General features: G+C 30.6%; 1 protein-coding gene across 1 annotated transcript; it reads right to left on the reverse strand.

The window, feature by feature from the left end:
- Positions 1–91: 91 nt before the first annotated feature.
- LOC102601844 (protein HEADING DATE 3A-like) lies at positions 92–5,404 on the reverse strand. Its single transcript, XM_006352084.2, has 4 exons — positions 5,199–5,404; positions 5,023–5,084; positions 1,702–1,742; positions 92–444 (listed from the first exon to the last, which is right to left on the reverse strand). Exons 1-4 carry the CDS (start codon positions 5,394–5,396, stop codon positions 212–214), a joined length of 534 nt encoding a protein of 177 aa, XP_006352146.1. The 5' UTR covers positions 5,397–5,404; the 3' UTR covers positions 92–211.
- Between the last annotated feature and the right edge of the window lie 6,569 nt (positions 5,405–11,973).

Here is an 11,973-nt window from a genome sequence, read left to right on the forward strand (position 1 = left end):
AAGTAAAAGAGTATATATATATATATATATATATATATATATTATATAAAAGATAAAGTTGTAAGAAAAGTAGTAGAGATTGGTGGTTATTATTAGCTAAAGACAAAAAGCAAAAAAAAAAAGTGGCATGCATTTTGTTGCACAGAGACATGTGCATGCCTTTTGTAGTACGTACGTAATTAATAAGTAGTAGTAGAGTTATAGATATATATCAATCAGCAGACCTTCTACGTCCACCACTGCCAGTCTCTCTTTGACAATTAAAATAGACAGCAGCAACAGGTAAACCAAGATTATAGAGTTCAGCAAAATCTCTTGTATTGAAATTCTGACGCCATCCTGGAGCATACACTGTTTGTCGACCTAATTGTCTGAACAATACAAATACAAATCGATGTATTCCCATTGATGGTCTTGGACTTTCATAGCTCACTATTTCTTGCCCTACAAAGTACATATAAAGAACCAACCTCACTTTCATGCACTAGCTACTTATAGATAGTAAGTATGTTTTAAGTAACAATTTTACATGCATTTCAAGTGACTACTTATGTAGATATATATCCAGCCTACTTCCTCCATTTCAAAAACAAATCATCATCACATGTTTTCACTTTTAATTTGAATTTTGTGGTATTAAATTAAAGTTATGTTAAATATATGTATCAAAATGTTTTTTTATCTTCTAATCTTAAACGAAACGAAAGTGGGTCATTCTTTTTTAAACAATTGAAAAGGTATACAAATATACAATAACTATTATGGTGTTTTATCACAATATATCTATGTCAATTGTTGTATGCTCTTAGGTTTTAGGAATTGATTTGGAGAATAAGAAATTAATGATGAGCATGAAACAGAAAACAATATATATCATATTTTCTTAATATGTTAAAAAAAACCATAAATAAAAATGGAAATTTATTTTTGGAATATAGGACGAAGAAAAGTGAATGGGAAAACACGTATGGCAGAGCCCAAGTCTCCTAAACCTTTGGTCAGCTAAAAATGTTTTTTTTTTCTTTTTTCAAAAAATGTTTATTTTAAAAAATGTGTTTTTGAAAGAAAAAAAAAAAGAACACTCTTTTAAATTATCTTATTCTAAAAATTTAGCCAAATAGGTACGTAATCTTTTAATGTTATGTATACAATAGATTTACGATTTAGAGTCTAGTACTTAAGAACTTTTGGGGTAATCGTTCTAGTGTGGGACATAATTAAAGGATATTAATTGTTAGCATATCTTTTAGGAATGCTTAATAGGGCACCTCAATCACGTTTGAGAATAGATTTCATTCCCTTCCCTAGGTTTTAAAAGTCTAGGACAAACATGATTTAACGCAACATTGCCCACTCAATACAAATTCCTTTTATCATTACTCCGTTAGTTTCATATTATTTGTCTATACTATTATAAACATATATATTTCAAATTATTTGTCAATTTTTAAATAAGATAATGATTATTTTTAAAACAAATTCCTTTAAAATTAGTTCTTTTTAAAAAATGTAAACAATATTGATCACCTTCATACATAGCGTAAAGTTTCAAAAAATTCCTTCATTATTAATTTTTTTCATGTGTCAAAAGAATGCATTAATTTTCTAAATAAGAACAAAAATAGGGTGTATTAAAAAGAGTAAATAATCGAAAATATGGGAAGACAAGAAACAAACAATTAACAAAAAGAGGATTCTCACCAAAACTTGAACCTGTGGTAGCTGGAATATCAGTTACCAACCTGTCATTAATAAAAAAAAAAGTTAATAATTAGTTATATATATAACAAGAAGAAATAGGAAAGAAAAAAAAGAGTAATTTTTAATATCATCCGACTTCGTATAAATATTTTTTGACTTTATTTGCAAATTTTGAAATTGAAGATGAAGTTGCATTTGGTTATATCTTTTACAAATAATATTTAATTGCTTAAAAATACTTTTTTCTAAAAAGTATAATAGCCTATATATTCAATACATGAATTATAATTTAAATGATTAAACACTGATTTTTAAATGAAGTGGAAAAAAAAAGTCATAGCCAAGTAGATCCTATTTATACCAACTCTGAATTCCTAAGAAAGGCATATAAAAAATAAAGGATAATGCTAAATGGCCAGAAAATTTGGTCAGAAATTTAAAAAATAATATCTTTTTTATTTTAAAATAAACTGATATTTTTTCCATTTTATAATTTAAAAATATTAAAATTAAAAGGATAGAAATATTTAAAAAGATAAAATATCATTTTGATCAAATTCTGGCCAAAAGGATTTATCCAAAAATAAAATCTTGTGCAGGAGGAACTCAAAGAATAAAAAGAGACAAAACTTTTAGTGGTAAAGGTGACAAAAACAGATAATCTTTTCATTCAATGGCATTCACTCACTCACCACTAGGGGTGGCAAATGGTTAGATTGGATCGAATTTAGGTGGATTGAATATGAATTAAGTAAAAATGGTTTGAGTTACAATCAATCCAAATAGAATATGAGTAAATATGAATTTGGATAAAATGGTTCTAACCCATTTAAAACCTCTTCATATTTCCTTGACTAAGTGAACTGGGACTTCATGACATCAATTTATCCCCTCTCCTGGGCACCCCCACCACCTCCCCCCACCTTCCACCAACCGATCCCTAAATTTTTTTTTGTTTTCCAAAAACAAAAAAAATCTGTTTTTTTGTTTTTTCAAAAATAAAATAAAATTACCCCCTCCCCTTGGGCATCCCCCACCTTCCACCAACCAACCCCTAATTTTTTTTTAATTTTCCACAAACAAAAAGAAATCTGCTTTTTCCAACTGACCCCTAAATTTTTTTTGTTTTACAAAAACAAAAAAAATTTGTTTTTTCAAAAAAATAAAAATTTACCCCCTTCCACCAACCTATCCCTATTTTTCATTTTTTTTCCAAAAACAAAAAAAAAACTATTTTTTCAATTAAGTTTGAAAATTAATTGATTTTTGAAAATTAATATTAATTTTTTTATTTTTTAGCATAATTAAGAATTTTGAGTGGAAATGAGAACTAAGTGATCTATTATGAGTCAATTGAATATCCATATTTTAACCATTTTGATCATATTTGTAGAGACTCTTAAAATAGCTTGAAGCCCATATTTACCCAATTAAAATATGAGTGATCCAAATCATTAAATATGAATAAAATAGACTCATTTTATTAATATGGGCTGAAATTGCCACCCCTACTCACCACCTACTAGATGTTCACTTTACGAGACAAAAAAGATGTTGTCATTTAGCACACACCTTAACAAACCATAAGAGTAAAACTTCTTCCCCTGTTCCTATTTATATCACTATTTTATATTTTACATCTCTTAAGAAATCAATTAAATTTACTATTGTGCTCTTAATTCGTGTTTTCTTAAAGTCAAATTTTAAATTAGATTTAAATTAATTTATTTTGATTAATTAAATTGAACTAATCATTTAATTTTTCTATGTTTTTCAAATTCATACTTTCAAGGCTTACAACTCTCAAGGGTAAAATAGGAAGAATAGTGTTATTTATGTATTGGTTTTTTGAAATGACAAATATTAAGGAACATTTATTTTTAATAAGAATGGCATATAAATAGGAAGGGAAGGAGTACAAATTAGATATTCTCTCTGTGCTTAATTACTTGTTCATTTTTCCTTTTATAGTTGTCCCTAATTACTTGTCAATTTTGACAAATCAAGAAAGGACAAATTTTTCTTACCTATTATACCCTCAATTAATTATTTTGAAAAAAGTAAAACTTTTTGAAAATCTTAAATTTTTAATTCATCCACTTAATAATTAATAGGGATAAAATGATAAACTCATTGTGTCAATAATTATTTTCTTAATAGATATGTCAATTTAAAAATAAACAAGTAATTAGTAACAGAGAGTAATGTTGAGTGATATTTTTATAAGAAATAATTCAACAATTTTTCCTGATATTTATGTAAAATGAGTAAAAAATGAAACGACATGGCTTGTGCATGATTGTAGAACACGGAATAATCCGTACTAGCTATAAATGATTCTGGAACAAGATTTATTGGTCCACTACATTTTTTTCTGTTCCCTTTCTCCTTCACATTAAAAGACTACTGCAAGTTTTTATTGGGAATATTATAAGAGGGTCAGCGTAGCAGAATCTCACCCAATTTAGAAGGATATGACTAGGCCTGACAATCATTTTTTTAAAATTAAAAAAAAAGTAAAAATTCTTTTGCTCAGAAAATTCAGAATGATATTTTTTATTTTTTTTATTTTTTTATTTTTTTAACTTTAATACCTTTTAATTAAAAAATAGAAAAAGATCAGTTTATTTTAAAATAAAAAAAATATCATAAACTTTTTAAATTTCTTGTCATTTAGCATTGCCCTAAAAAAATATAATCATCAACGAATCAAATATGATTATTATAAATAAATGTCATTCCTTAAAAAGTAGATATTTAGATGGATACAACAAAATTTAAAAATATTCATATGATTGTCAGCGGAGAGTTTAAACAATTAAACTTATTTTGACTTTTACCTTAACTCTCGTTTGACTATTTTTTAAGTCACGAATAATATATTCATATTATTCATGTAGGAACATATTTCTTATGAGTGTAAAATATTAATAGGGCAAATATCTTATTTTCTTTTATTTAACTTATTTTTGACCCACTCATGTGTTCCTCTCCAACATGATAAAAATAATAATTGTGATGGCATGTTTTATGGTTTATAAAATTCCATAGTGTAAAAGTTATATATTCAATTATGATAATTATAAGATAATAAAAATTGTAACTTACCTATTATGATTTGTGATGATATAAAAATAATATTCACATTATTAATTATACATACATAGATAGATAGATACAACTTTAATCCAATAATGAAATGTTTCTTAATCATATAACTAAGATGTTTAAAGAATATAATTATGGGAATGTAAAAAGCAAAAAAGAAACAGATTAAAAGAAGAGAGAATAAGGAATTGGGAGGAAGGAGACGATACGGACCAGTGAAGGTATTCTCTCAGATTTGGATCACTCGGACTTGGAGCATCTGGGTCCACCATAACCTTTCGAAAAAGACAAATTTTATAATATTTTTTGCTGCTTATGAAACTCGTAGAAATAATAACTTATTTTCCAAAACAAAGCTATAGAGGTAAAAAGGATAAAACTTATATTACCAAAGTGAAAAAGGTACGTAGGTCTTCTCCTCCAACTTCAACCCTTGGCTGGTTAACAACTTGGGAAGGCCTAAGCTCACAGCCATTATTAACTTCTCTATCCCTATATATAACTCTTAGGCCAATAGTTCTTGTGAATGGGTCCAATACATCCCCTACGACACGACCAACAACGAGAGGATCGCGTTCTCTAGGCATGATGATGGTTCACGATAAACAAACAAAATAAAACTAGCTGTGGCTGACTTGTGTGTTAACACAACACAAGACTCTTAGCTATGCATGTTTCTTATATATCGGGCTATGCATGTTTTTACAAGTGCAGAGGTAGAGTGTGTGTATATATATATATGGTAGCACCTCTTGCTGTCATATCCTCCTAAAGAATCTAGTACCTGCCTTTTTTAATTACTTCTCTTTCCCCACCTTACAACCATAGGTTTTCTAGGAATTCTTATAATCGAATCATGTCACATTTTCACATTAGAAATTCTTTTTTTTTTTGTGGAAATTACTTCTACATAGCAATTGTGTTAAAATATTTTTGAAGATTTTACACAAATTCCATTGTGTTATGAATGAGCTAATTACATCCTATTCCTATTTTTTTCAAATTACAAAAATTTCTTAAATTTGGTGGAATCCAGATACATCCCAAAAAGTCCTGATACATCGCGTTCTAGTTTCGGATACATCCCTCAACGTTCTGATACATCGCGTAAAGTGATGATCTGACCGATACATCGCGTAAAGTAACATCCCGATACATCGCGTAAAGTGATGTATCTGACCGATACATCATGTAAAGTAGGGAATTTTGTAAAAAAATAAATTTAAATAGTAGGAAATTTTAGAGAATATAATAAAATAAGTTGTGTATTTAGTTTATTTTTCCAATATTTTATAGGAGTAATATTTATTGCTTGCTTATGAAAATCGTAAACTAATATAATTTATGAAAACAAGAAAAAATTATTATATTTTTCTCTTTCTACTTTTAGTATTAAATAACAACGTAAACTAATAGTAAAAGTTCCAAAACATTACTAATGAGATTAGATTATATTCTCAGACAGAAGGCTCATATCAAATGTTTCGAAGAAGGGAATAGAAACTCAAAGTATTTCCATTGCCTCCTTAGAAACAATAGAAGCAAGCTTCAGATAAAAAGGATCAAGAATAATAGAGGAAAATGGGTTCAAAATGAGGAGAAAATTGCTAAAGTTGCCGTCAAACACTTTGAGACTCTTTTTAATCTCCCTGAGCCAGTCCTAGACCACAACATCCTGGAGTGCATTCCCAGAGCTATAACTGATTTGGATAACACTAATTTATCTAAATTTCCCTTGCAAGAGGAGATCAAGGAACCTGTCTTTAGCCTTAGTGCAGATAGTACAGCAGGACCAGATTGTTTCAATGGCTTCTTTTTTCAAAGTTGTTGGGATATCATAAAACAGGATATTACTGACTTTGTCATTGAATTTCTTCAAGGAAAAAAACTCACCAAATTCTTTTCTCATACTTGCCTAGCTCTAATTCCAAAGACTAGCACTCCTGATTGTTTTGCTCAGTTCAGACCCATTAGTTTATCTAACTTTTATAATAAGATTATTTCAAAATATTTGACTTTAAGACTCAACCCTCTTCTGCCTAACCTAATTTCTGAAAATCAATCATGTTTTGTAAAAGACAGGTTAATCACTGAAAATTTCCTCTTAGCTCAAGAAATCATCCAATCTATTTCTCATCCTAAAAAGTGTGGTAACATAGTCATAACATTGGATATGGCCAAATCTTATGATAGAATGTCTTGGAACTTTGTTACATCAATTCTTAGAAAATTTGGCTTTTCTGAAAATTGGATCAACTTGATTTTGAACCTTGTTTCAGGTGTTTGGTATTCAATCATTATAAATGGCTCAAGGACAGGTTTCTTCACTTCATCTCAGAGACTTAACCAGGGAGACCCTTTATCTCCATCTTTATTTATTCTAGCTGCTGAAGTACTTACTAGATCTCTGAATAATGTGCTTCAAAATGATAATTTCACCCCTTTTTCTATGTCTAAAAGAGGGCCGATGATTAACCATTTGGCTTATGTAGATGATATAGTAATATTCAGCAGTGGAAGAACTAAATCTATCAAACTTGTGATGAAGCAAATAAAGAAGTATGAACTTAGCTCAGGACAAAAGGTGAATAGTGAGAAAAGCTTCTTTCTCCTAAAGCCTCTGCCACCAAGATTAACAGGATGAGGAACAGTTCAGGGTTTATGGATAAGAAATTTCCATTTACTTATCTTGGATGTCCTATATATGTTGGAAGGAAAAAAATAGAGTACTTTGACATTATGGTAAGCAAGGTAATCAAAAGATTAGGAGGTTGGCAAGGGAAAATATTGTCTTATGGAGGGAAGAAAGTTCTAATCAAGCATGTGCTCCAAGAACTCCCAACATACACTCTCGCATCCTAAAGCAATTTTCAAACTTTTGGAAAGACACTTTGCAAATTTCTTTTGGGGAGCGCACCAAGGTCAAAAAAAGTATCACTGGAGCTCATGGAGAAACCTATGTTATCCCGAAGCAGAGGGTGGAATTGGCATCAGGAGTATGGAGGAACAAAACATGGTTTTAGCTACAAAGAGGTGGTGGAGATTCAGATCTATTCCTTCTCTTTGGGCTACCTTCCTAAAAAATAAATATTGTATCACTACTAAAAAATGGGCCTCAGGTAACTCTCATCAATGGAAAATGATGACTCAAGTAAGAAGTCAGGCAGAAGAACATATGATTTGGCAGATCAACTTGGGATCAAGTAGCTTCTGATGGGATAATTGGAGTGGTAAAGGTCCTCTTGCTATGTTTTACCCTGATAGTAGAAAAAACATAAATACCTTAGTCAATCACTTCTTACGTGATGGTACTTGGAATATCCATAAGCTAAGACACACTTTATCTGAACATATGGTGCAACACATTATTACCATTGGAATTGGTAACAAAAATAAAAAGGATCAAGTTTTTTGGGACTTGAATACTGATGGTAAATACTCAAACAAGTCTTCCTGGAAAATGCTTAGAACCAAGAGACCTCAAAATCAGTTTTTAGCAAAAATGTGGACTTCTAACATTCCGTTTAAAATCTCCTTTCTCACTTGGAGACTATGGCAAGGTAAACTTCCTTTTGATGATTTTTTTTGCAAGATTTAGAGCTAACAGGGACACCAATTGTAATTGCTGCTTGGTCCCAGTAGTAGAAAATATGTTTCATGTTTTTGTTACAGGTGAAGCTGCTCAACTTATTTGGAAACATTTTGGAAGGCCACTAGGCATTCGTGCTCACCGAGGAACTATTAGACACTTGATTGATATTTGGTGGAATCAAAAGACCACAAATGAAATTCACAAGATGATTATCAGGATTGTCATATGTTGGGAAATTTGGAAACAAAATTGCGAGTGCAAATACAGAGAAAGAAAGAAGTTCAGTGTGCATATAATGATCAAGCAAGCAGAAAGGAACATTTTGAGTGCCATGTCTCAAGCCTTTCCTTCTAATAGTTTGACATTACCTTGGATCTCCTTTTGTGACACTCTCTTAAGATTAAGACCTTGTCCCAAAAGCATCATTGCTTGCTGGAAATTTCCTACTGCTGGAACACTGAAATTGAATACAGATGGTAGCTTTATCTCTACCAATGAAAGCGTTGGTATGGGCGGAGTATTAAGAAATGAGAAAGGTGATTTTGTCTTGGCATTTTCCTGTCCCATTCGATGTGCAAGTAACCTAGAGGCAGAAGCAATGGCTGCTAAACACGGGATGAACATTTGTTATCAGAAAAATCACTCTAACTTCATACTAGAGTTGGACTCGCTAGCTATTGTGGAGATGATAAATGAAGGCAAATGCTGCAATTTCAAACTGAACCTGATCATAGAGGAGTTACAACAATTGAAGAAACACGCTAATGTCAAGGTGAAGCATTGTTTTAGAGAGGCTAACGAGGTAGCAAATTTTTTAGCCAAACTTGTTGTTAATAGTCAGAATGGATCCTTATATGACTCCTATCATCAACTTTCAGTGGGGGCTAAAGGTTCATTCCAACTGGACAAGAGCCAAATGCCTTCAATAAGGACCAAATACGATAAGACAATTTTTTTTGTTAGCTAGTCGTATAGATAGTTAGTTTTTGCGAGGGTTGAAATGCCTATTTTTCTAGCTTCACCTCCCCTCTTTTTGAAGGATAAAGTAGTGCTTATCCTTGTGTTGTAATCGGAGGATAAGGCCAAGTCTTCTTGTAACTTTCTTCCTGATTTATAACACCCCAGACGACCTGGAAAATTTATAAAATAAAAAATAAAAAATTTCTCGAATGATGTGCTAGATCGATAGAGATCAAGTAATACGAAAAGAGGAGTAAGTTAAATTATTGGCTTAATAGTTAGTTTGTTAGAAGTTAGTTAGGTGGTTAGCTGATAATATAGTGCAATTAGTGGTATGTAGTTAATTAGTTCTATCATTACCATACATTGTATCTGTTTAACATACGTTTCATTCTGATAATGAGATTGGTTCCCTCCTTCTCTGAAACTCTTTTCACTCATTCTATTCCTTGACATTCCTTCCAAACACAAATTTAGAATTTTAAATTTATGAATTCGAATAAAGATATTTTAATTTAACTTACAAAAATAAGTTTGAACAAAAGAAAATTTGATTTCAGAGGGGATTCAAATTCGCTTACACTAATGTTGTTGTGCTTTAGTTGTTCCTCTCTTTGCTACGGAATTAACCTTCTAATGGTTAATGGGTTCCCGACTTTATATAATTATATATTAAAAGTTTTATCAATATAATTTTAGGGTTTCAGAAAAAGTTACTGGTTCCTGAAACCCACACCCGCAATTGTAGATCCTCCCTTGGGACCTAGATCACTTTGCATGGTAAGTCTTCTACAATTTATCATGGTATTAGAGCTTAAGTATTTCAAGAGGTTTTAGAAATTCAACAGCTATATCGAAAGTGTTTTTCAAATTTGTTTACCCTAAAATAGGTACGGTTGAATTTGTAGGAGGACAAGAGCATGTGTATTTATTTATCTCTATTTATATTTGTTTACTAAAGGTTTGATTATTAACTATTAGTTAGGAAAAAGTGAATACAATGAAATAAAGTAGTTTAATAGTAGAAGAGTCAAGTTCAGATATTTTCGTAGTGCTTGTAAGTTGTAACTATAAGCCCGAGAGCTCTAGCCCTAGCTCCACTACAAGAAACAACACTTATTGTGACGATATTTAGTGGCGACTCTGGTTTTTGCTACAGAAGCTACATATTCAGTGGCAACAATTGTTGTCACTCCTAACATTTATCTTTAGAGGCGACTTATTTTGTGTCGCCACTAATAATTGTCACTAAATCTAAAATTATACTCCCGCTAAAATGAAAATTTTCGCTCCAAATATTTAGTAGCATCTTATTAAATGTCGCCTCTAAATATAATTTTGTAACGATCAGGTCGCCTCTAATATTAATTTAAAAGAAAAAATAAATAAAAGAAAATGAAGGTTCTAGTTAAAATAAAACTAAAGGGTCATTTGTTTCTCTTTGCTCAAACTAAAATAATCAAATGTTCCTCTTAGCTCAAATGGGTTTTCTATAGCAAAAGGGAAGAAGAACAACATATCTCTGCTCAAATCTTGGAAAAGGAAGGAAAAAAAACTCGTTCCTCTTTGCTCAAATCTGGGAAAAGGACGAAGAAAAAGATCTTTCCTCTTTGCTCAAATCTGTGAAAAGGGAGGAAGAAGTAGTGTCTGTTGGTTTAATATTTCCTCAAATCTATTGGAATAGGGTTTTTTTGCTGAATATTCTTCAATTTTTCACTAATAGGGTTCTCTAAAGTATATATTACATCAGGTATGTGCTCAAATCCCTTTCTTGGTATTTGTATTTTCGATTTCACATATAATTTCTTTAACCCAGTTGAAATTATGTAGGAATAGGCTTCTCTAAAGTCGAAGGAGGAAGGGAAAAAGTTCCTAATTTGAAAATCAGTGTGAGAGTGTCTCGTTCAATTGAACTTGTTCTTTGTTTGAAGTTTTGAAGGTACGATTCATGTCTATCCATTATTTTAATATTTTTTATTTTGTTTTCTCGATCTTGAAAATCATGTCTGAGTAATCTCTTTCTTTGGGTAAGCTGGAAGTTTATTTTTGATATTGTTATTGTGATTGTCTGTTTAAAATAGATTGGATATCTTAAGTTCAATGGTTTATACAGGGAGTGTCTCGTTCAATTGAACTTGTTCTTTGTTTGAAGTTTTGAAGGTACGATTCATGTCTATCCATATTTTAATATTTTTTATTTTGTTTTCTCGATCTTGAAAATCATGTCTGAGTAATCTCTTTCTTTGGGTAAGCTGGAAGTTTATTTTTGATATTGTTATTGTGATTGTCTGTTTAAAATAGATTGGATATCTTAAGTTCAATGGTTTATACAGGGAAAAAAGTTTCTTTTCAGTTAAAATTACCTCAGGTTAAAATAAGTGATTTAATGATTCAGTTTCAGTATTCTATTGGGTTTCTACTGTGAAAGTTAAGTAAATTTCTTCTATCCAAATCAACCATAGTCACTGAAAGCATAAAGTCTTGTGTGTTTGTTGAAAATTTAAAACATGGTACAGTCAAACTTTGAGATGGTAAAAGCCTTTCGTTTATACAGGTAAAAGAGTTTCTTTTCAGTTAAAATTACCTCAGGTTAAAATAAGTGATTTAATGAT

Source organism: Solanum tuberosum, unplaced genomic scaffold, assembly GCF_000226075.1.
Source record: "Solanum tuberosum cultivar DM 1-3 516 R44 unplaced genomic scaffold, SolTub_3.0 scf00142, whole genome shotgun sequence".
Taxonomy (NCBI): Eukaryota; Viridiplantae; Streptophyta; class Magnoliopsida; order Solanales; family Solanaceae; genus Solanum; species Solanum tuberosum.